General features: G+C 46.7%; 1 protein-coding gene across 2 annotated transcripts; it reads right to left on the bottom strand.

Moving 5' to 3' along the window:
• Positions 1 to 1,965: 1,965 nt before the first annotated feature.
• On the bottom strand, positions 1,966 to 24,509 carry LOC138821801 (uridine phosphorylase 1-like). 2 transcript variants are annotated; one of them, XM_070014238.1, is made up of 8 exons: positions 24,491 to 24,509; positions 18,300 to 18,364; positions 14,155 to 14,272; positions 11,575 to 11,733; positions 8,754 to 8,868; positions 3,965 to 4,174; positions 3,528 to 3,674; positions 1,966 to 2,494 (listed from the first exon to the last, which is right to left on the bottom strand). In XM_070014238.1, the coding sequence occupies exons 2-8, from the start codon at positions 18,344 to 18,346 to the stop codon at positions 2,355 to 2,357; spliced, it is 936 nt and encodes a 311-aa protein (XP_069870339.1). In that variant the 5' UTR covers positions 18,347 to 18,364; positions 24,491 to 24,509; the 3' UTR covers positions 1,966 to 2,354. The 2 variants fall into 2 exon arrangements, with proteins under 2 accessions (XP_069870339.1, XP_069870338.1); XM_070014237.1 differs by lacking the exon at positions 24,491 to 24,509 and adding an exon at positions 24,027 to 24,196.
• Positions 24,510 to 25,933: the final 1,424 nt, after the last annotated feature.

The following is a 25,933-nucleotide window of genomic DNA, read 5'->3' as shown; positions in this document are numbered from 1 at the left end:
CTGGGTTTAACTGGGGCCATCTTAACTTCCAGATGAAGGAAGGGGAATTCCCAACCCCCAGGTGCTGGGCATACCTGAATTGGGAGAGGCAGGGGTGGGGACTTGGATGATGTGTTACTGGACCTCTGACATGACACTATTTTAGGGCAGACAGTTCAGAAGCCTTTAAGCCAGGCCTCATGTGCTGTGTCCATATCCTGACTCTCCTCTGATCAACATGGCCTCCATTGTGGTTCATATGGGTTGTTGGTATGGTTTTTTTACTCTTTATTTCTTCTCTGGTCTCCCGACTCAGTTTTCTAACAGTGTGAAGTGTATTCACAGGACTGCAAGTCTTTGCGACAGGAGTCTGCCTGCAGATGCCAACTTTTTAATGAAGACTCCCAATTTGGCCTCTCAAAATGTGGCTTCTCTGGATTTTGCCAACTGGTTTTACTTTACAACATTAGTCCCTCCTCTTGCCTGATCAAGGAACACATCCTGCCTCTGTCATTTCTTTCCAAAAAATACTGGTAGGAAAGAAATTCATTTGATTAAGTCCTGCCTGTATCCTCATTGCAGACAGTGTCTTGTTATGAGTGTCGATGGATGCAACTTGTCCACAGGAGCTAAAATGACTTCCTAGTGTTTAAAGTGGAAAGCAATCCAATCACAAGAAAGACAAATTTCAACCAATCTTGGATTCTGAAAACAATGGCTTTGTCCTGACAGTATTACACTAACCACTGCAATTATGTTTATTAAGACAGTGCCATCTAGACCCTTACCTACCAATGAGCCATTCTTCAGTTATAGATATTCAGGTCATACTTCATTTTTGGTTGAGAGTCTAGGTGTAGGAGAAAAGAGTTCCTCAACTCCACGTATTAGTTTGCTCATGAGAGGAATTGATTTGACTTAAGACCCTTTTCCTCTTGCAAAAGTATGTGAAAATACATAGCATATAAAGCCACTGGCTTTTAGTTTGAATTGTTTGCTGTGGGAGATAAGAAGTAGCATTCCCTTCATAGTCTTATCTGTAGAAATTAAAGATCCAGGAGATATTGGCAAATAAAGGGGAAAACATGTAGCAAAGCCTTCTGATTAAGGAGACCACAACCAGGCCAGGATGCCAACATGGCTGTATCTTCATCTAGGTATCTGTTGAGAAGCTACTGTGAGCCATGATCTCTACCAAGTCCTTTATACCTTCCCTAAGGTCTTCCCTACAGTCTGGTGAGGTGGACATTGGTATTCCATCTTGCTAAGGAGAAAGTTGTGCCTGTGCCAGCTCACACAGCTTGCCATGAGCTGAAGTGTTTTGGCAGGAGATGGCACAGTTTTCAGGCCCAGGAGACCAGTGTTGCAAAGGCTGAGGGTCTTACTGCAAACTCTTTCTCATTCACACTGTGGCCATGCATCCTGGCACATAGCATCCTGAAGCCCTGAGGAGCTCAGCTCCACACAGTATCCTTGTTCTCACATTATGAGTAAATCATTATAAGATGTATGCACAATGAACCAGATTAACATAACAGAAACTCAAGCATCTAGTGAAACGTTTTGTTTGTTTCAGGGTTTGTGTGTGTGTGTGTGTGTGTATGCTGGTCCTGAGGCTTGAACTCAGGGCCTATGTGCTTTTAGGCTCAAGGCTAGTGCTCTACCATGTGAAATGCTGCTCAAGTTCCAGCTTCCTTGATGGCTAAGTCTCACCTCATCCTGCTCAGGCTGGCTGGAAACCAAGATCCCCAGAACTCAGCCTCCTGAGATGCTAGTGTTACAGGTGTGAGCCACTGGCACCAGGCTCAAACTAAATTTGAGTAGCACCGTCTCCTATTTCATTGGAAGATTCCAAACTAAATGGGACTGATCTGAAGGAAAGTTAGTGACATGAAATCTCATCCTGTTCAAGCATAGCATCTAATGTAATCTTGCTAAATAGTAAGCCATCACTGGAGAATAGATGAACACATGAAGCCATCCATCTGACATACAAATTATTTTATTATTTCTTCAAAATTAATCAAATTAGGATATGAAATAGAAATTGAACACATTCATGTAATTGCATGTACCCAGGCAGCAATTTGAAACCAGTGACTGAGGGGTTGGAGAACCTGAAGGATCCCTCACTTTCAGAGGAGCCTGGAAAAAAAATTTAGTGAGACCCTGTCTTCATCAAGAAGCTTGGTAGTGCTGAGTAGGGTATTTGATCCCTGCTCTGTGGGTAGAATGTACTCTCGGCCTCCTGGGTAGCTAGGATTGCAGGCACGGGCCACGAGCCCACACTCCAAATCACACAAAAGGGGACTTTGCACACCAGTTTTAATGGACAGCCCTGGCAACATCTTGTCTCTGGGAAGCAGAGCTGGGCCTCAGGCTTTCCCCAGACTCTTCTTGATGAAGTAGCTCACCAGCCTTTGTGGCCTCTGTTGGTACTCAGCAAGTACCTCGTGGGGGCTGCTGATCTGGTCCCCCTGCAGGCGGTCCAGGAGGGTGACACACACCACAGCAGCTGCCAGAAGCAAAGGCCATGTCAACACCAAGTCCCAGATCCCTAGCTTCCTTCACATGAATCAGACAGAGCAGGGAGCTGTGCGCCTCAGCCTGAGTGTCCCCCTAGGGAAGTCTTCTGTGCTCACACTAACCCAGCAGAAGATGGGTGGATGAAGCAGGCAGGGAAAGGCACTCCAGCCAGCTCAGGAACTCTAGAAGCTCTGCCTTTGCACAAATCACCTTGCCCTATGTCTTACCCATCGCTTTCCTTTGTTCCAAAAGAAAAGTCCTACTAGGCCAGATGCAATGGCTTTTGCCTATAATCCTAGCCACCTGGGAGATGGACATTAGGATAAAACTGGTACAAAGCCAATGGAGTAAATGACAAGATCCTATCTCAACAAACAGGTTGTGGTGTTTCGCTGGGATAATCACAGTTAAATGATGGAAGATTACAATGCAAACTGGACTGGAAAAACAACTCCAGACTCTATCTGAGATATATGTAAAGCAATAAAAAGGACTGGAAGCATGGCTCACTTGGTAGAGCACCTTCTTGGCAAAGGAAGGCATGAAACTGTGATTTTACACCCTAGTCCACCCCCCAAAAAGGAACAAATTTCCAAGTCGATTCCAGGGCCAGCTCCAAGCTGTCCTGAACAGCCTGGAAAGCTACAGGTTGCTAAAGTGTTTTGATGCAGGGATTTCTGGGAGGGACAGCTGCATTGAAGACCTCCACATTCAAAAGGCCAGAGAGCATTTAAAGCCAAGGCATTGGTAGGCTCAAGGAACCTTATTAGCCAGCAAGCCTGTATCTGAGCTTATGGATCTTCTTCAGGACTCACCTTCTCTGTACTATGGGGAGTCTTTGTCCTGTCACAATCATAGGACGTTGTCCACAAGGGCTCAGTCAGATACTGACTTGTGAGTCAAAGTCGATAAGAGCCAGAAACATCTTGGGCTGGGGCAGGGGGAGGGACCCTGGATTTCAGGATTGCCCTGCAGAGCAGAGATGGCAGAAGAGGCCCCGAGGCTATCCTGTGCCCGCTTACCTCGGAGGCCACACATACTGCACATGGCTGCAAACACTGAAGATTCCATCTCGATGTTTCGAATGCCAGCAGCATGGGCAGCTCGAAGATAGGCCTGCTTGTCCTTTTCTGTGTAGGAGCAGAGGGCACCATCCAGGCGGCCTTGCCCTGCAGCAGACACAGGGGCTCTGTATTGTCAGCTGCTACCACATGGTGGTGCTATACTCACACCCAGCATGGAAGCAGGGGAAGTCCACACAGGTCCTGCCTGCTCCCAAGTGCTGTGCATGCTTCAGAGCCACTGTTATAGCCACCATGAAATGCTGAGATTGGGAGACAGACAAGATGCAGACACCCCAGCCCAGAGAACATGTGAAGCGGGATCAGAGTAGGGCAGGGATCCTGGGTCTGAAGGTTCACTCAGGCTTTCCCCCCCTGCCCCCCCCCCCCCGCCACACCTTCGTAGAAGTCCAAGGTGCACATGGTGTTTCCCACCACAGTGGTGAACTCGCTCAGGTCCGCAGAGCACTTCATTAGCTCCTGCACCAGCTGCTCATCCAGATCAGTACTTCGAACCACCCGTTTCCCCAGGACAAGCTGCTCAAACTCTGGCTTGAAGCAGGCATCCACTGCCTGCCGGGTGATGACTACAGAGCCAGGCTCCAGACCTGAGGAAGAAGCAGACGTCACCGTTGTGCCAGAGGCCCAGGCAGTGCACAGCACAGCTCAGGGAGAAAACACTATAATCCATGTGCACCTTGACTGTCCTTATGACTCTGGAGAATGAGATGTGAAGATCATAGTGCAAAGCCAGCTGGGACAGAAAAAGCTGAGACTCTTGGCTCCAACTAACCAGCAAAAACTGGAACTAGATGTGAGATTCAAGTGGTAGATTGTTATCCTGGAGTAAAAATGCCAAGTAAGCGCTCAAGGCCCTGAGTTCAAGCCCCAGTACCACCACCAAAGTAAATGGTGGAATGAAGCTTCTCTTAATTATTAATTCACACGCAAACACTGAAGACAACGTACAAAAGCCCCAAGAGTGTTGGAAATGCCCAGGAATCTCTACAGCCCCTCTCAGAGGTGTGTCTTCTGGCCCTTACTATTTTCTCCATGGCCTGGCATTCCACCATGAACATGAGCATCACTACTTTGTTCATTCTTGCTTTAGTTCTTTATTGTGTTAGTGTTTAAGCACAGTATAATAAACCCTAGGCATCCGAAAGCTAACTTCACAGTTTACCAACTTCTGACCAACCTGCTTTTCTTCTAGGACTGGTGCATCATTAGGTCCTATTGTGTCTCCAGTTTTGAGCAAACCCTTGTGAACTATTTTCATGTTTATAAGCATGTTATTCCACTCCTTACTTTGTTTGTAGTCACTTTAATGGAACCTAACCACTGTTATGGCGACTGAATGTATGTCTCCCCACATTCCAACTTGTACTTGCAAATCCTACCCAGCCCCCAAGGCAAGGATGGTTTTTGCAGTTTCTGGACATGGGTAGGTCCCAGAAATTTGAGTCCTCATGAATAGGATTGATGCCCTTACAGAAAAAGAACTCAAAGCGGGGGCATCAGTGGCTCACATCTGTACTCCTAGCTGTTCAGGAGACTAAGCCCTGAGAAGTGCAGTTCAAAACCAGCCTAGGAGCTGGGAAAATAGCTCAGTGGTAGAGTGCTTGCCTTGCATTGATAAGGCCCTGGGTTCGATTCCTCAGCATCACATAAGCAGAAAAAACCGGAAGTGGTGCTGTGGCTTAAGTGGTAGAGCGCTAGCCTTGAGCCGAAGAGGTGAGGGACAGTGCCCAGGCCCAGAGTTCAAACCCCACAACCAACCAAAAAGAACAAAAATAAAAACAGAAACCAGCCTAGGAAGGAACATCTGAGAGATTCTATCTCCAATGAACCAGGAAGAAGGCAGACTGGATGCATTGCTCAAGTGGTAGAGTGCCAACTCTGCATGGGTTCAAAATAAAGCAGAGTGAAAGTTCAAGGCTCTAAGTTCAAACCCTAGAACTGACACAAAGCAAAATGAAAACAAGAGTACTCAGCCCTGATGTGTCCCTCCACTTGTGTGGTCATAGCAGTGAAAATTCCATAAAGAACGAACTGGGTCTTCATCAGATCTGACTCTCCTATGGTCTTCATCTTGGACTTCCAAACTCCAGAATTGAGAAATAAATGTCTATTATTTACAAGCCAGGCAGACTTCAATATTTTTATAGCAATTCAAATACAGTTCTTTCATGTATTATTTTTGTGTTTATATGTTTTGTGCTCATCTGGGACTTGAACTCAACACTTCAAGCTCTCACTTTGCTTTTTCACTCAAAATTGGTACTCTATCCCTTGAACCACACCCACACTTCCAGCTTTTTGCTCATTAATTGGAAGTAAGAGTCTTGCAGAGATTTCTATCCAAGCTGGCATAAAATGGTGATCCTCAAGATCTCAGCTTTCTGAGTCACTAGAATTATGGGCATGAGCCACCAGCATCCACTGCTAAATATTCATTTTAAGGTCATGATAGGAGGAGATATAAATCAAGAAACCTTTTCCTAGTCAGCTGGGAGATTTGCCAGTTATTTCCCATGAACCATTAAAACATTTCCAAATACTACACGAAACACAAAAAACATAGCTGATTGCTAAGACCTACTTTCCATCAAGCTTGACTTCCCCTTGCCCTCACCTTTCTGGGCCAAACTGGGCAGCCTGAGCCTCTGCTCAGCCATTCTCCTGAGCTCTGAGGATGGAGCTCTGGAAGAACATGCCAGATGTGCATTGGACTCATAGGGTCTGGGATGTGTCACTGCTTCAGGCCCCAATGTCAGCTTCTGTGGGCACACTTCCTAGGAGATGTCATTGGCTGTGTGGGGATGCTTCTGTTGTCAAATCTGTCAGATATCTGTAGCCCCAAGATCTTCCTGATCAGGTGCCAATAATACTCAGATACCAGGCTATGATTTATCCCCTAACAGTCACAGCTTGTGAGGACACCGTGTCTGTCACACTTTGTTTTCAGTGATGTTCATCAATTTTGGGTTTTGAGATTCAAAGAGAGACTCAAGCTTCATGACTTCTACAAAATTCTTTCTGATCATCAATTAAAAAATACTCCCTCAGAACAAAAACTCAAGAACAGCCATTAGTGGTGGCTCATGCCTTATTATCCCAGCTACTTCAGAGGCAAAGTTCAGGAAGGCCCTCGTTCAAAGCCAACTCACATAAAAAGTTATCAAGAGTCCATCTCAGTCAAAAGTTGGGCAAGATGATTCCTAGGACTGGGGACTGAAGCCAACCTGGACAGAAAAGCTCAAGTGCATACCTGAAAAATTACTAAAGCAAAAAATGTGTGACTCAAATGGTTGAGTGCCTGCCTAGCCACAGCAAGACCCCGAGTTCTTCTACAAGAAGAACTCAAGAATACCTGCTAGCCAGGTCCTGGTAGGTCATGCTATAATCCTAGCTATTCATGAGGCTGAGATCTGAGGATCTTGGTTCAAATCCAGTCTAGGCAGAAAAGTTCATTAAGACCCTTCTCTTCAATTACCCAGTCAACAGCCAGACATGGAGGTGTGGCTCATGTGGTAGAGCAAAAGCCTTGAGTGAAAAAGCCCCTGAGAGCAAAGCCCTGAGTTCAAGCCCTAGTACTGGCATAGAAAAGGAAAGAAAAAGGAACGAAAGAAGGATGGATTTTCTAGTTGGTCTTCTAGATCTCAGAGTCAAGGTCAGCCTGAGCCTCATACTGAAACCTTACCTCAACAATAGCAAGCAAACAAACAAAAATCCCAAGTAAATTCCCAGGTTTCACATGAGAATTCAATGAGTCACAGGTGGAATTAATGTTATTAAGGCTTGCCGGGTGCTGGTGGCTCACGCCTGAAATCCTAGATACTCAGGAGGCTGAGATCTGAGAATAATGGTAGAAAGCCAGCCTGGGCAGTTACGGCTGTGAGACTCTTATCTCCAATAAACCACTAGAAAACCAGAAGTGGTACTGTGGCTCAGTGGTAGAGCGCTTGCCTTGAGCTGAAGAGCACACCAACAGCACTGAAGCACAGAGTTCAAGCCCCACGACCAACCAAAAAGAAAAGATTATTAAGGAAACTGCATCTGTATAGTACATGGACAGACTTTCTTTTCAAAAAAATGTCTTTCCCTAAAGAACAGAGTATAACAGTCTATACCACCTCTACATCATATGAGGTATGGTATGATTAGACTAAAGTAAGTCAGCTTCTATCAGAGTTCAAGCCCCATGACCAACCGAAATAAAATGTACCCAGTCTGTGGTCTGTGATTAGTATTAGAGGCACAATTCCACAGTCTTTGGCATTTTTCTTTTTCATTAAATCCTATTATTTTTCACCCTCTTGGTTATTGCTGCTGTTTTGCTGTTCTGGGGCTTGAAGTCACATCCTGGTGCCGTCCCTGAGTCTCTTTGTGCTCAAGGCTAGTGCTCTGCCACTTGAGGCACAATGCCACTTCTGGATTTTTCTGAGTAGATTATGGGAGATAAGAGTTGCACAGACTTTCCTGCCTGAGCTGGCTTCAAACTGCAGTCCTCAGATCTCAGCCTTCTGAATTGCTAGGATTATAGACATGAGCTACCAGTGTGCCTACTTGGGAAGTTTTGGGGGCCTCATTTAAGGACCTTTCCCTTTGTTTCGTATCTTCCTGTCTTTCCCTCTTAGGTTGCTTTGTGATTTTCTCATCATAGGCCCCAAGAACAACAGGGAATGAGTGGAGGACAGGAGAAAGAATAAAAAGGGAACCAGATTAGGGGCAAAGGGTGAACAAATGCAGCAGTGGTACTCACTGGACACTGTGGAAAATGAACAGTATGACTTGTGGGTGAGGATGGGAGGAGGAAATAGAGAGAGTGAGGGAATGGGTGACATCACTCAAAAGAAATATACTCATTACCTAACTTAAGAAACTGTAACCTCTCTGGATATCACCTTTATAGTAATAAAAAATAAAGAAAAAAGGGAATCAGGCAAATAAGGTCCCAAGTAGCCCAAAGGACATACTTCTGTGTGTGCAAGGTGTAGCTCCTTTCTGCTACCAATCTCTGTGGTCCAGCTGGAGGACAGGGAGGACATTGCAACAGAACAAGCTTCCTTTCCACTCTCCATGAATAAGCTCTTCTTCAACAAAGCCAAGGTAGGAGACGGTCTACCCAGGATTGCACCATGGTGGTGCTACTACAAGGAGCTCTGGGCCCTCTACAGTCCTTACCTATGCCCCCAGAAGTGCCGATTCGTATGATGGTGACATTGGAACACCTGGCATGGTACAGCAGCTTGATGAGCTCATGTAGCATGATAGAGATGGATGGAATGCCCATGCCATGCTAAAACCAGAGAAAAATGCCAAAGCTGAGTCCAGGGCAGTACCTTAGTGTCTCTTCTTAGCCACACAAGATGCAAAACACCAGGAATACCAGCACCCTGGGGGCAGAGGCAGGAGGATTGTGAATCTAAGGCAAGCCTGGGCTACTTGATGAGACCCTATCACAGAAAGAAAACCAAAGAGATGTCATCCTTTTTCAGAAGATAGACTCTGTGCTCTTTTAGTTACCCATAGTCAACAAGAAGGATCAGTTCTGTATGACCAAATATTCTGCAGAAAAGCAAGAGATCAAAATTGAGGCCACATTCATTTTGAGAGGGCAGTACTGGGGTTGGAACTCAGGGCCTTGCATTGCTAGGCAGGCCCTCTACCACTTGAGCCGCTCCACTAATCTTTTGTGCACTGGTTATAGGGTCTCACTTTATGCCTGAGCCAGCCTGGACTGTGATTCTCCATGTGGGCTTCCTGGCTTCACTGAGATGACCAGGTGCTCACCATAAAACTCAAGTCACTGGTAGAGGTGAAGTCTTCCAAATTGGAGGTAGGGAGGTCAGCAGGGCTGGCCTGGACTTGAACTGTGATCCATCACTCACCCATCTCCAAGAAGTAAGGACTGCATACAGACTTGAGCCACTGAGCCTGGCTTCACATGATTTTGGTTACAGTATATTGCTATAATTACTCTATTATAGGTTATTTTTGTTCAGCTGTTGCTGTGCCTAGTTTATATATCATATAGGAAAAACAAACAGTACAAATAGGGTTTTTCACTCACAGGGAGTCTTGGAGCATAACAGGGGCTGAGGTGACTACTGTGAGCCTAACCTCCTCCACCTTAGGAGCCACTCCACTATCAGAGGCCCTGATGTCAATAAAGTATGGCCTGTCCTGAATCTGGTGACCCAGGCCCTTCCCTGAAATTAGCTGACTCAGGCCTTATCAGGTGACACAGGGCCGCTGCAACCATAAACCTTAGCCCCCCCCAAAAAAAAAACAAAATCCCCTGCTCTCACACATCTCACAAACTCCACATCCCACACAAACCAGACTACAGAGTACCCCCAACCCTAGTAAAATTCCCCACCTCAGCCCCCTAGCCCCTTGCTCAAGCACAAGTGCTGTCCTGGCCAGAGAGGGTCAGTCTGTCAGCTTGCTGACAATAAACTTTGCTGCATGTTCTTAGTGTACACGTGGTCTTCTGGACTGAGGCTTTCAACTACTGTGTTCTGTTTATATTTTATGCAGTGCATGCCAATGGAATGAACTTATCACAGTAGCAATAGAAGATGATCTTTAAAGTGGAGATTTACAACTATCTACTTTAGAGATTCAAAATCCTCAGATCTATCCTATACACACCTCCATACAAAGTTTTGAAGACTCAGCACTGGGGAACTGAATGAAGCTCAGTAGGAAGGTCGCAGCAGCTCCTGCTGGGTAACAAACAGCCCCTTCTGACATCGCACCACACTGGTCATTTTTTATCTCCTCAGATTTATCCCTGGCCCCTCTGTCTCTGCCAAAGTAGGTGGCTGGCTGGACACTGCTCACACCAGCCGGACACCTTACTGTGAATGCACATCTGCCACTTTCTCCCTTTGAGGTGTCTGCACAGCCTTCCTCCCACCTTGCAAAACCTTTCCCCCACCCCCAGGATGCCCCTGTCATCCCAGTGGCTATGTAGTAGAGCCCTAGGGGAAAAGGAACCCTTCAAGAATTACAGCCAGGCACCAGTGACTCATGCCTGTAAGCCTAGCTACTCAAGAGGGTAAGATCTGAGGATCATGCTTCAAAGCCAGCCCAGGCAGGAAACTCCATAAGATGCTTATTTCCAATAAACTACTTAAAAAAGCAGGAAGTCAGGGCTGGGAATATGGCTTAGTAGTAGAGTGCTTGCCTAGCATGCATGAAGCCCTGGGTTCAATTCCCTAGTACCACATGAACAGAAAACGTCAAAAGTGGTGCTGTGGCTCAAGTGGCAGAGTGCTGGCCTTGGGCAAAAGCAGCTCAGGGACAGTGCCCAGACCCTGAGTTCAAGCCCCAGGACTGGCAAAAAAAAAAAAAAAGAAGAAGAAGAAGAAGAATTTGGCTCAGCTGGGCACTGCTAGTTCACATCTGTAATACCAGCTACTCAGGAGGCTAAGAACTGAGGCTCACAGTTCAAAGCCAGTCAGGGCAGGAAGCTCTGTAAAACTTTTCTCCAGTTAATCACCAAAAAGCCAGGAGTGGAGCTGTGGCTCAAGTGGGAGAGTGTCATCCTTGAGCAGAAAAGCTAAGGGACATGGGCCCCAAGTTCAAAACCTAGTACTGTCACGTACACACACAGTTGTGTGTACAGTTGTTATGAAGTAAGTCACTCATTGTGCGATGGCAGAGAGGACTGGAGGCCTGCTACCCTAGCTCCCCTTGCACCCTTGCAGCTCCTCCTCCGTTTCCTCGCATAAGCTGGGCTCCTGCACTGCCTGCCCCTGCCACACACGCACTATGTGCACAGCATTGTGTTTGGATCTGTGTGCTTAGGTGCTCTGGGAGACAAAGTCTTAAAGTCACAGCCCTGGTCGCATTCATCCCCACTGCTTCAGGCTCACCTGGATCCCACCACTGACAGTCAGCAGGTGGTAGGGCGCCAGCTGTCTGTGTGTAAGGGTGAGGGGAGGCAGGACCCCAGAGCCTAGAGACCCAGCCCAAGGGCGTGGATGGTACTCACGCTCACAGACAGCACTGGTCCAACTTTGTACATGGCATAGCGGTCGGTCCCTGCACAAATGTTAGGAAACTCTTCTCCCGGACGGTCAAGGCCCAGCTGTGTGGCCACATACCTGATGAAGGTGTTCATCCGAGAGGGGCTTCCACCAACGCACACAAACTGCAACCAGAGAACAAGGACGCCCTCAGCACACTGCTGCCAGCACAGGTGTTCAGAGCCAAGCCTTCTCACCAGGAACTTCAGGGTTATTCAGGAACCTGGTCAAAATGCAAGCTCCCTGGTTCTGCCTCACCTACTGCACTAGGGAGGAAGGAAGGGTAATTGGCTTTAACGAATTGCCTGGCCAGATTCAGAAGCACTGATCTTGGTCTCACTGCTCATGAGAGAGTAACTCAGAAAACAATGCAAAACTCCATGAGGGGTACTGCAGGAGGCCTGAGACTGGGCTGGAGGGTAGGAATTCTTCACTCTCCTCCACTCTTCCTACAACCAGTGTCCTACAGACCATCTGAAAAATGGACCACCAGTTACCTCCTGAGTGCTAAAGAGTCAATGGTCAGAAATAGTTGGGGAGGTTTAGGCAACTGTGGGTATAAATTCAGAGAAGTAAAATCCTTAACTTGTGACGTTTCATGCAAGAAAACATTTGAAAAAAATATATAAATGTATAGATAATATACATTACATTACAAATATATTCATAAATATAAGCATATATAGTGATGGAAAAAGAGAGCACTAGTTTTAGGAAATCTGAAGATAAAAGAAATGGTGTATTCCTTAAGCATGAGATATCCGTAGGCTGGAATATAAATCATGATAGATGATTTAATGATGGAAGACCCAGAACCCACATGCTAATGGTTCATGCCTATAATCCTAGCTACTCAAGGAGGCTGAGATCTGAGAATTGAAGTTTGAAGCCAGCCTAGGCAGAAAATCCAAGACACTCTATAACCAGCAAAGAGCCAGAAGTAGAGTTGTGACTCAAGTGGTACAGCTCCAGCCTTCAGCAAAACAGAGAACAAAGCCTTGAATTCAAGCCCCAATACTGAACAGAAAACAAACAAAACACTAAAAGGGCACCTGGAAAGTTCCCTAGAGTTAGACATCAACACTGTACCAATAACAGTACTGGATGTTGAAAGACACCTAGCCCTGGGCTCAGCATCTTTGTACACAGCTCTAGGTTGGATGGTGGAGCTTGACTTTCTTCCAGTTTGCAATTCCATGTGTTAAGTCAGCTTTACCCACCAGAACTAGAGATTTACAAAGTCCTTTGTGAGCAGGAAGGTATTTATGGCTAACCACAATTAAGTGTAGCTAGAAGAGAGGATCATGAATGTTCCCAAACCAAAGAAATATAAAAGTAAGTTATGGATATGCTAAATACTTTGATCCAATCATCATATATTGTAGAATTGTACTGTAGTACCACATTGTACCCTGTAAATACATACAGTCTTTACATGTGAAGTAAAAATCAACTCAGCTAGGTGCTGGTGGTTCACACCTGTAATCCTTCCTACTCAGGAGGCTGACACTTGATGATAGAAATGTGAAGCCAGAGCAGGCAGAAAAGTCTGTGAGACTGTTATCATCTCCAATTTTCCAGTAAGATGCTATCAGTGGAACTGTGGCTCAAATGGTAGAGTCTCAGCCTTGAGTGGACAAAACAAGCAAGAGGACAAGGCCCTGAATTCAAGCTACAGAACTGCTCCCCCCAAAGAAATGAATACATTTAAGAAGATTTTTAAAGCCTATTAGGATAACTCAACACTGAGGAATTTAAGATTTTGTAGACACCTATCCTTGGCAAAATAAGCCCTGAGAGACAATTAACTTAATAATGTATTAATATGCACCTTAAAGTACAAACCATTGTAATATAAATTACCTATATAACTATCCCTGCTTCTCCTGGAAATATTTTGTTATCCCCTTACTCCCTATTAAGCATTAGGCAACTTACTCTATTTTATTTTTCTTGTTGATCATGGGGGGTTTGAACTCAGGGCCTGGGTGCTATCCCTGAGCAGTTTTACTCAAGTCTACAACCGTAACACTTTGAGACACAGGCCTATTTCCAGTTTTCTGGTGGTTATTTGGAGATAAAAGTCTCATGACTTTCTGCAATCCTCAGATCTCTGCCTCCTGAGTAGCTAGGATTACAGGCATGAACCACCAATGCCCGGTATTTTATTTTTACTTATTCATTCATGTTTTGAGATGGCAGTATCACTAGGTTGCCCAGGCTGGCTCCAAACTCCTGGTCTCAAGCAATTCTCCTGAGAGCCTCAAAGTAAACAGACCTGCAGTATAAGTCTCTTGGCCTGATTCAAGAAGTTTCCTATCTGTACAGTTCCCATTATATACTAAAGTTGTAAAAGATCAATCGAGATCAATGCAGCAATATTAAAGTAGTTTCCTCTACTTCGTATACTTAGACATTTGTAAAAACCTGATAAACACAAAATGGCATGCACCTGTCACCTCTCTACTATCTGTGAGCAGGCCTGGCTATATCACAAAGGAGATTACTGTACAGCAAATTGCCAGAATGAAAGCCTGGGCTTTTACCTTGACTTCGCCAAACATAGCTGGGAAGTCGTGTGTGCTGGTGCTGAGGCTGAAATGGTAGAGAACATCTTCCTTCATGGTTGCTAGGTTTGGATTGGAAAGCTGAATGAGGCAGTCACTGTTAGAAATAAGAAAATGGGCTTAGAGATCATGGTGCTACTGGCTAGTTTTACTGCAGCAATGTTCCCTGTGAGGCACAATCAGAACCCAGTGATAAGATACTCCTATACTGCCAAGGTCTTCACTAGCCCATCTCCTCCCTCTTAATTCTACTTTCTTCTGACAGCCCTTGTTCCAAGGTAACCAGCACAAATTCAGAAGATTCACCACAGTGGTAAATCACCCACACACAGTTGCTATATATAGCTGACTGTATCCATATCAAGTTCACTTCATACATAAACCTGGAATTTTGGTGTTCACCTTTAGGAAACAGGGATAGAAAAGAAAATCACCCCTACCACCCAGAAATAACCTTTCCAGTCCACATAGCTCTAACTTCTTTTTCTTGTCTTATTGCTATAGCTACCACTTCTGAATCCACTAGGAATGGAGAGGGAAGACATCTTTTCACTTATTTTGTCAGTGTAGCTCACAATACATTGCTTTAATAGGCGTGGAGAAGCTGTAACATGACTTTTACCTTTACAGACCATTATGTTTCTGTCAAAATCATTCAACTCTGCTATTGTCTCAGGTACAACACAAACAATGACTGTGTTCCAATGAAATTGTAGTTACAAAAGCAAGTATGCCGGGCTTAGGCAATCCCATTCCAGCCTGTCAAGCTCCCTGAAAACCAGAGTTTACTATGGCTTCAGCAACAATGCCTGTCTTCTGATTTCCAGAGGCAGGCAGGGCTCCTTCCCATCAGGAACTGAGTCCCTGAACTCAGAGCAATCAGAGCTTTCTTTTTCCTCCTTCTCCATCTAACTTTATACCTAGAACCAAATGACCACATTGCTTCCTCAATCTAATTCATGAGAAAAGGAAAAGAAGAGACAGCAAGTGTCTCTGCTGCCTGTGATTGGAAATAAGTAATCCAGATTTAGCTGGTTCCACTTGACAGTGGTGTGAAAGTGCTAGACATTCAATAAAGCAATTGAACTTGAACTTGGATCTTTTCTGGAGCTAATAATATGCACTGCAGCCCTTCCTAGCAAGGTTGTGCAGCCTCCACAGCTCTTGATCAGAGGCACCATCACAAGAGGAATTCCCTGACACTGCACAAGGTGCTGTGTTGCTAAGCTAAGCTGTTTGCTAAGTTAGATAGAGGTACTGCAGTTTATGGTACCTTCAACCTACATTAGGTTTATAGGAGTGTAACCCAGTCTTAAGTCAAGGAACACCTGTAATATTACACAAAGTGACTTCCTCAAAGATGTCTCCCTCTCTCCAGAGGATGCTTGTTATAGCTTATGCACATTGTATTACAACAATAATGCAAAGCTGGGTGCTTGGCTCAGGCCTGGAATCCTAGCTACTCGGGAAGCTGAGATCTTAGGAACACAGGTGAAAGTCAATCCAAACAGGAAAGTCTATGAAACTCTTATCTCCAATTAACAGTAAACAGAAGTGGAGATGAGGCTCAAATAATAGGATGCCAACTTTGAGAAAAAGCTAAGCACCCAAGCCCTGAGTTCAAGCCCCACTATTGGCACTGGAGAAAGAAAGGAAGAAAGAAAGAAAGAAACAAACAAACAAAGAAAAGAGAGAGAGAGAGAAAGAGAGAGAGAAAGAGAGAGAGAGAGAAAGAAAGAAAGAGAGAGAGAGAAAGAAAGAGAGAGAGGGAGAGAGACAGAGAGAAAGAGAGAGGGAGAGAGAGACAGAGAGAAAGAAAGAGAGACAGGGAGAGAGAGAGACAGGGAGAGAGAGAGAGAAAGAAAGAAAGAAAGGAAGAAAGAAAAAGAAAGGGAAGGGAGGGGAAGGGAGGGAGGGAAGGAATGAGGGATGTAGGAAGGAAGAAAGGCAGGAAGGAAGGAAGGAAGGAAGGAAGGAAGGAAGGAAGGAAGGAAGGAAATAATTAGTATTATCTCCATGATAATTATGTCATAGAGGTCAAGACTAGGCCTTATTTTATCTGCATGCAAAACAACATTGAATTGGCTCTGCTCTGTTTTCTAGATTATTTCATCTATTCTTGAATTCTTTCTGCAGTCAGCATTAACAGCAGACACTGGGCCTTTCTTTCTCCCTCTGCCTACATCTGTTACTTTCTTTACTATTTCTCGTTTCTCTTTTGACCCTCAACCACTAGAGTGGTGTCCAGATTAATCCAGCCATGTTAACTTTTTCAAAAGGCAGTTACAGAATAGAAAGTTTAAAAGACTAAAGAGACAATTGGTAGCCAGTGGCTCACACCTATAACCATAGTTATTGAGAGCTGATGATGACAGTTTGAAGCCAGCCAGGGCAGACAAATCTGAGAAACCCTTATCTCCAATTAACCAGCAAAAAGCCAGAAGCAGAGGTATGGTAGAGCAATAACCTGAGTGAAAAAGCTAAGGGAGGATGCAAGGCCCTAAGGTCAAGCCCCAAACTCTGGCAAACAAACAGGACTAAAGAGAGAGAGTAAACATTTATACAAAGCACGCAGCTGACTGCTCTATAGGCAAGTGTGAGGAGATGGTGCAGCATGGGCTGATGGATAAAAATATCGTGAGTGACCACAGGCAGGGACACAGGGCAAAAGTGCTATCCGCTTTGCTCCTAAGGGGCAAGCAACCAGCTCCAGGAAAAGCATGCCTATCAGCTAGGAGTTCTCTTCCTAACAAATTCAGAACTCATTTTACTAAGGGGTAAGGGAATGGGATGTTTGTTTTTAAAGGCCCAAATCCAGAGGGTTAGGACCATTCCAGAAGGCCTTTTTTATCTCTAGAGAACTCTGAAATGCTGATCTTTATAAAGCAACTACGCAGAGCATGTTCAGTGCCTTTAATGACAACTGGCTTTGATATGCTGGTGGCACCCTGGTCTCTCTGAGAATGTCATGAACAAAACTCAAAACCAACCGTCGATGGGTGTGCCCTGAAATGATGCAACAGGATGCCATGAAGACAACTCAGTCACGTCTTTCAAAACAGAAAACCTTTCTTCAATGCTTGACTCCAGGAGGAGCAGAAGGAAACAGTATAACCACAAGATCACAAGGGTTTTAACTACGCAACTTTGACCCTTATCATAATGAATGTAATAGGCTCCCACATACTGGTGTGTGTGTGTGAGAGAGAGAGAGACAGAGACAGAGACAGAGACAGAGACAGAGCAGACATGTGCCAGTACTGGGGCTTGAACTCAGGGCCTGGGTCCTCTCACTGGGCTTATTCTGCTCAAGGCTGGCATTCCACCATTTAAGACACACCTCCACTTCTACCTTTATGCTGCTTAATGGAGATGAGAACCTCACAGACTTTTCTAACTGAGCAGGCTTGGAACCTCAATCCTCAGGTCTCAACCTCTTGAGTAACTATAATTACAGGTGTGAGCCATCAGCACCCAGCTGTCAAATACTTTTGAAAGGATTTCAAGGTAATGAGGCAAGAGACAAAATGTTCCTCATCTATACACAATTCCAGGAAATTTATCTCTGTATTCATTTAACAAACATTCGCCGAGACTGTCCTATTCAAGCCCCAGCAGCAGGACAGAGCGCCATCCCACACACCCATCAGAAGTGATGGGCAACAGAGAATGAAGAAAGTACAACAGTCAATGGACTCAGGTCTAGATAGGGAATCTGGGAGTGTGGCCCAGTGTAGAGCACATGCTTAGCATGCTCAAAGCTCTGTGTTAAGAAGTTCATACTGGTAATCCTAGTGCTGGTGCTCACACCTGTAATCCTAGCTACCCAGGTTAAGTTTCAGTAAAGTGGCTACAAATAGCAGAACACACACATGTAGGTGTTAAGCTGTCTCATCTTCTGAGACCACAGGTCCTAAAAGTTGAGGGCAGAGACACCAGGATCCAAGCTAGAGGTCTTTTAGGACATGAGAAACATGAGCCCTCCAAGCCCTTGATCCCTCATCCTGTGTCATTTGACTTCAATGCTCTAACATATGTTAAGTTCTTAGGAAAGCAAATGGCTCAAAGCATTGCATCATTAAAGACAACCCTACATATCCCCAGCCAACAAGGATCAATCCTACTTGTGATGCTTTTCAAGTTCCTTTTCTTCCACTTTTGCAGCTGCCATCTCTCCCAGTAGCAGGACCTGAAAGAAAAGCATTGCACAGAATAGTCAAGCCACCCAATAGGGAGCAAGGTCGTGTGCAGCTCTGCTAATACTCAAAACATTGGTACAGATGGGCACCAGTGGCTCACACCTGTAATTCTAGATACACAAGAGACTGAGACCTGAGGACTGTGATTCAAAGCCAGCCTGCCTAGGAAGGTCCCTGAGACTATTACCTCCAATTAACCACCAAAACTCCTGAAGTGGACCTGTGGCTCAAATGAGACATGCCAGCCTTGAGGAAAAAAGCTAAGGGACTGTGTCCAGGCCCTGAGTTCAAGCTCCAATGCTGTCTTAAGAGAGAGAGGGGGTGGGGGAGAGAGTGGGAGAAGACAGAAAGAAAAGAAGAGAAGGAAAGAGAAAAGAAAAGACTACCCATTCCAAGTCGGTAGGCTGTAGCCTTTTTCCTGGATCTCAGTTAATAGTCCCACAACCCACTTCACCCCTTGTATCTCACCACTGTCTTAACACCAAAAAGTCCTTTTCAATGAGCTGGATTTTTCATAGTTATTAATCATAATATGCTGGCTATTTTCAGTAAATTCTGAAAACCAGAGAAATGATAGTGGTTGGATCTAGAGGAAAACTGCCCCAGCAATCACTGCTTGTCTTCATCTAACTTTTGTCCCCCTGGCATTTGTAAAACACTTCTTTGAAAATGCCAGCCATTAAGACCCTGCCAGGGGAGCTTTGAAAGGAGAGTTTGTTGTTTTTTGCAGTGCTGAGGGTTGAACTCTGGACCTCACTCCTGCTAGGGAAGTGCTCTACCACCAGGCTACATGCCCAGCCTGGGAATGACTTCTAGAAGTACAGTCCTTCGTCCTGTAACACCAGGAAACAAAAGCCAAGCACAGTGCAGACAAAGAGTATTTATGATCAGTCAGATGAGCAAAAGAAGAGGTTTTCCTAGTGTTGGGTGGTACTGTGGGCAATGGGGTTAGAGGCCCTGTGCTGGCCCTCAAGGAAGGATCCTGGGTTGTACACCTCTGGCAATGCCTTCAGGCTTTCTGCAGTACCCACTGACCAGATGCTCCCAACTTTTATGTTATTCTGGATCCTGGGAACCATCAGGAACAGCACTGTCCACAATGCTCGGCTAGACTGGCCTTCTCTGTGTTCTGCCTCTCCTATAATCATCACCCAGCTGTAGAATCTGGTCTCTGTTAGGTCTGAGTGGCCCAGGTATCCTTATCATGGGATCACAGACCAGTGCCTTGATTTCCAACCACTCCCTGCCCTACCCTCTCTCCACCTCCCACGCAGCTGGCACCAGACCAAAATTTACTGCCACTTTAAGAGGTGAGGGCCTTAAGCAAACAACACCCCTACCCCCCAGGCTGGTCTCCTCCCTACCTCTAAGCTGTGACCCATTTTGCATATTACCTATGTCCCAGGATCAGATACTTTCCTACCAATCTCCACCAGGCAAAACCAGCATTCTCATGGACCATTACACACGTCCTAACAGGGGAGTGACACAGCTCCAGCTTTGGCCAGACGCTCCCCCGGTATATGTTCTCCCCAGTCTGACTTGTGCTGGTGTTGAGCCATCTCTGTCTATTTCTATTCACTGAGAGAAGAAGGGATTGGGAGATCCTGGAGAGTCACAGTCCCCAGGGATCCTTAAGACAGACAGGTGGTCAGAGAAGCCAATTTCCTGGTCCTGGCCTCACCTCTGCTGGCACCTTCCTGAGTCTACTTCCTCCTTCCCCTGGTATTCATTGGACTTTGAGGCTTCCACCTCCTGACCTTCCTCCCTTCATCTCAGCCCTCTGCTTAGCCAGGACTATTTAACAACTTCATGGGCAATGGCAGTTGAAAGCTCGGTTGAGAAAGGGCTAGGGGTGACCGTGTACACTGGAGGAGGTAGGGGTGATGGTCTGAGGTTATCCACAGGGGCCTTGAACCAATATAAAGACCAGAGGAGAGAGAAGAAAGATGTCACCTCCTATGCCAACTGGAGCCTCATGGAATGACAATGATGAACCAATTAACACACCCTTTGAACTCACCTGTCCCCAGAGGCTACCTGGTGAAACGTGAGCTAATAGTCCAGGTGGAATATGGGCACTAGTACAGGAACCCTCTTATGCACAGTGAGAGCGAGGTAGTGACAAGAGCCCTCCCACCTGTCTGTTGCAAGCTGAGAATATGCTGCCCAGGAGACTCAAATATTTGCAAACCTTCCTCTTAAAATCTTGATTTTTCAGAGTGCTGGTATCTCATGCCTATCATCTTAGCTACTGAGATCTGAGGGTCTCAGTTCAAAGGATAAAGCCTTACCTCCAATTAACCAGCAAAAAAGTTGAAAGTGGAGCTGTGGCTCAAGTGGTAGAGAGCTAACTTGAGGAGCAAAAGCACTCAGGCCTTTAATTCAGTCTGCCGTGAATACACACACACACACACACACACACACACACACACACACACACACACACACATCAGTGTATCAGTGTGAACCTAGCATGTTCTGTGAAGGAGTAATGGTCCCTTCATGATTCCTTACTAGAAATCAGACTGGAGAAGCTATGGTGAGGATGACAGAGCTAAGGACTAGTACAAGGAGACAAAGTGCACATAAACTCTGGGCCCTACCCAAACTATCATTTAAAATTATACTTTTAGCCATGTGCTGGTTGCTCATGTCTATAATCCTCAAGTCAGGAGGCTGAGAAAGGAGGATCACAGTTTGAAGCCAGCCCAGGCTAGAAAGTCCATGATTCTCTTGTGTCTAATTATCTATCAGAAAACTGGAAGTGAAACTGTGGCTCAAAGTGGTAGAAGGGGGCTGGGAAGGTGGCTCAGTGGTAGAGCAATTGCCTTGCATGCTTAAGACCATGGGTTCTATTCCTCAGCACCATATAAGCAAAAAGAAAAAAGCCGGAAGTGGCACTGTGGCTCAAGTGGTAGAGCACTAGCCTTGAGCTGAAGAGCTGAGGGACAGCGTCTAGGCCCAGAGTTCAGGCCCACGACTGAATCCCCCTCCCCTCCAAAAAATAAGATTTAAAAAAAGTGGTAAAAGGCTGGCTCTGAGAAAAAAAAAATCAGGGCAGCACCCAGACTGAATTCAAGCCTCAAGACTGACCAAAGAGAGAGAGAGAGAGAGAGAGAGAGAGAGAGAGAGAGAAGGAAGGAAGGAAGGAAGAAGGAAGGAAGGAAGGAAGGAAGGAAGGAAGGAAGGAAGGAAGGAAGGAAGGAAAGAAATAGATAAATAAAGAAGATTTTTAATTACTTTGTCAAAAACACCAAGCTTGAAGCCCCTTATGACAAAATGAAACTAAAACTAGTGAGGTTGAGATGACTATACAAATGACAAACCACAAACTGTCACCATGGAAAGATTTCATTCCCCAAGGAGCCCTTGGTACCTCCCTAGAGTCTACCCAGATGTCAAATCATCTGCCCCACCAGAACCATACCATCTTCTCTTGGTTTATCTGTTCCTAGTTATCACCTTTGAAAGTCACACACCTGAGCAATATATTATTAACTTCCCACTGGCTTAGTGAAGACAACACCCCTGATGTGTAGATTGTGATCACAGTTGCCTGACTTTCTTCAGAAAACTTCTGAAGGCCACTTTAGCTGAAAATACTGAGTGTTTACTAGAAGCTATGGCTATCTGATGGATGGTTAAAGTAAGAGAAAAGCCTTGAAATGCCCATCTTCATTTCATTCTGACCCTTTGCTACACTGACCTGTGAGGCAGATCCTACACAGTAGTGCATGCAGACAGGTCGAGCATTTTTTCCAACACCTTTATACAAGACTATTGTCTGTTAAAGCTGGTCCTTGTTTCTTCTACCACACCCTGGGATTTCTGAGTAGCTAGCACTCACAGGCCCAGGCCAAACCAGGAGGTCAGGGTATTACATACAACTATGAGTAATTCGACTATTCCCGGGTTTAAGCATTGCTCTTCTGCAAACCTCAAGGCAGGATGCTTGCACACAAGAAGGAAAACATCTTTGGCACATCCTTGACCAATGGACATTCACCAAACTCATTAGGCATGCTAATTATTGAACAATGAGCAGCAGGTACACATGGTACACTGCTTTATTCCTACAGTGCAAGCTCAAATCCCAGTAAAGAGCTGGGCACCAACGGCTTGCACTCCGTAAACTTAGCTACTCAGGAGGATGAGATATGAGAAACTCGGTTAGAAGCCAACCTAGACAGAAAACTCTTCAATTAGCCACCAAAAAGCCAGAAGTGGAGCTGGGAATGAAGTAAGTCTGTGAAAAAGAGAGGAAGAGAGGGTGAAGGATAGTAAAGAGGAAGAGTAAATGTTGAGTGATTATTTTCAGAGTCTAGAAAAACTTGGAAGTTTCACTTTCAGTTTTCTGTTTGGTTTGCATTTTGCTTTTTTACAGTTAGTTATAAAGCTCAGTAGATGTAATCAAAGCACACTTAGACAAAAAAGCCAAGAGTCAGGTGTCAAAGGCTCACACCCTTAATCCTTGCTACTCAGGAGGCTGAGATCTGAGGAACTTAGCTCAAAGCCAGCCTGAGCAGGAAAGTCTGTGAGACTCTTATCTCCAGTTCATCATCAAGAAGTCAGAAGCTGATCTGTTCCTCAAGTAGTAGAGCACTAACCTTGAGCAAAAAAAGCCTAGGTCCTGAATTCAGGCCCCTGATGTGTGTGCATGCACACCTACACATACACACGGGTGTGCACCAGATAAAGAAATACTGATCTCTTTTTCTTTCTCCTACTTAAGGCTTAGTACAACCACTTCTGCTTTTCAGGAAGGAGTTGATTGGAGATGAATCTTACAGACTTGGATGTGTGGGCTAGCTTCAAACCGCTATCCTAAGATCTCAGCCTCCTGAGTGACCAGTTTTACAGGCATGAGCCACTTAATCTAGCTTTTCTAGCTAAACTATTAATAATGGCCAGCAGTGCTGAGAATACCCGAACCAATATCTGAGCCTAATGAACCTGCGCTGGATGTCTGCAGACATGGAGGGAGAGCCCGAAGGTCAAATTAACCTCCAAAGAATGGTGGATCTGCTGAGAAGCGAGCGACTTTATTTAGCCCAAAATGTAGGAGCACAAGTTACACAAACGGAAAGGTGAACAGACAATGGCTGGCCCTGAGCATAACCAGAAAAAGCCTGCGAAGAGTGAGCTTTGGATATTCCTTCTAGAAAGAACTGGGGTTTGAAGCCAGACCAGGCAGAATAGTCCATGAAACTCTTCTCTCCAATTAAGCACCAAAAAAGTGGAAGTGGAGCTGTGGCTCAAGTGGTAGAGCACCAGCCTGGTCAAAAAGCCCAGCAAGAGCACGAGGCCCCGAGTTCAAGTCCCAGTACAGGCGCGCGCGCGCGCGCGCGCGCGCGCATACAGAGCAGGTGCAGAATCTGTGTTTGTAAGGAGGGCGCGGCGAGCACGTTGTCTGGAGTCCCGAGCTCCCTCCCCACGCGTGAGCGCCAGAGCTGCTCTCCACCGCCTGGGCCTGAGCGCTGCATTCTCCACGCGGCGGCTGCACCACGCGGGGCGCAGCGCCCACCGGGCCGCTCCACCTCCCCGGCCCCGCTCCCCGCACATCCTCCGCGTCCTCTCGGTCCGGCGATCGTGACACAGAGCTCATGGACGGCCAGGATCTCCGCAAAGACCCGAGCCCCGACCCCTTACCGCGCGCGGATCCGCTGCAGGCGCTCGGCCCCGTACGGCCGCACCGGGACGCCGGGCCGGGACCGGGCTCGGGGCCGAGGGAGGCCGGCGCGGGGGTCTGGAGCGGCCCCGGGAGCCTGGCGGATCCGCCTGGAGCGGCGGGCGCGCGGCCACCTCGAGACCGGAATCTGCGGTCGCAGCCCGGCGCCCCGCCCGCCCCGTGACCCCGCCCGGGGACCGGCCCCCGTGCCGGCTGAGGGCCGGCCCCGCCCGCCCCGTGACCCCGCCCGCCCCGTGACCCCGCCCGGGGACTGTCCCCGGTCCCGGCTGAGGGCCGGCCCCGCCCGCCCCGGCGCCCAGCCGCTCTGCTGACCGCGCCCCGCCCACCTCCCGCTGCCTCGGACCCCGCGGGACCGGGGTTCTAAGTCACCGCTCTTACGCACGCGATCCCCGGCACCGCGGGGACTGCTGGCCGCGGGGCCTACCTGCTGCAGCACGGGGACCTGGATGGGCCCGGTTCTTTTGCTTCCCAAGGTCACCCACCACTGACCAGGCCCCAGGCTGTCCTCTGTCTAGTCGCTCTGTCTGCCTCCGTCTTGTCTGACTGTCTTGTTGTCTGTCTGTCTCTCCGGAGGCGACCCCAGAGGGACCCGCACCAATGGAGTGCGGGAGGGAACTTATAACGTGAACGGGTGAGGAACCTGGGGCTGGGAATGGTCAGCGCTGGTTCCCCCTCCCTCTTTCCGGTCAGTTTCTGGGTTCTCCAGGAACCTTCCAGACCTTGAGAGTTTCCCCCATGGTGGGAGGAAAGTCAGGAGAGAGCTTGCAGGGTGAGGGGAAGTGACTCATCCAGTCACCTCCCAGCAGGCCAGCCTGTCCCTCCAGCCCCAGGCGCTCTCCCCAGCCCTAGGGCCTTCCCAGCACCATCTCCTCTCTGTGGTGTCCTTTGCCAGCTTATCTCATTGGTCCTGCCCTGAGGACAACCTGGAGTCTTGGGAAGAGCTGCCAGGTGTACACTTAATTGCTTTGCTCTGCGACTGGAGATTAAGGTTGTGTGTGTGTGTGTGTGTGTGTGTGTGTGTGTGTGTGTGTGCGCGCGCGCGCGCGGTCCCAGGAGGGGGAGGGGGAGGCCCTGAGGCCCTGGCACTATCCCTGACCTTTTTTGCTCAAGGCTGGCTCTCTACCACTAGAACCACAGCTCCACTTCCCGACTTTTGCTGGTTAATTGGAGATGAGTCTTAGGGACTTTCATCTGCCTTGTGCTGATTTTGAACTTGGCTTCTTAGATCTCAACCTCCTGAGTAGCTAGGATTATTGGTGTAAGCTGTCACCATCTGGCCTAAAAGATTTTTTTTTTAATTTCTAAGAAACTGCCTAGGCTAAACTCCAAAGTGAAACAAGTATCAAGATTTACTTGTCAGGTTAAAATTTTGCAGATCTCACTGGGCACTTGGCTAGAATCCTAGCTACTCAGGAAGCTGACATCTGAGGATCACTATTCAAAGCCAGCTAGGACAGGAAAGTTCATGAGACACTTATCTCCAATTAACCACTAGAAAACTGGAAGTGGAGCTGCAGCTCAAAGTGGTAGAGTGCCAGCCTTGAGCAAAAGAGCTCAGGGACAGCACCAAGGCCCTGAGTTTAAACTCCATGACCAACAAAAAGAAAAAAGAAAAAAAGAAAAAAACTGTGGCTCAACTGGTGGAGCATTAGCTTTGCGGGGGGGGGGGGGGGGGGAGTTCAGGGACAGGCACAAATTTTTTTTTCAGATGTCACAAACTAGATGCCAATTTTATAGCCATTTTTATGCCTCACTTGAAAATCCTACATTGTCTTAACAACTTCCAGAGAGAGCAAATTCAGATGAGTGAGGGCTACTGCTCTGCATGGCTGTACCCCAAACTCTGATACACACTGAGGGCTAAGGC

Source organism: Dipodomys merriami, unplaced genomic scaffold, assembly GCF_024711535.1.
Source record: "Dipodomys merriami isolate MVZ:Mamm:240054 unplaced genomic scaffold, mDipMer1.0.p SCAF_94, whole genome shotgun sequence".
In the NCBI taxonomy this organism is placed as follows: Eukaryota; Metazoa; Chordata; class Mammalia; order Rodentia; family Heteromyidae; genus Dipodomys; species Dipodomys merriami.
This window is presented reverse-complemented; position numbering and strand designations above follow the sequence as displayed.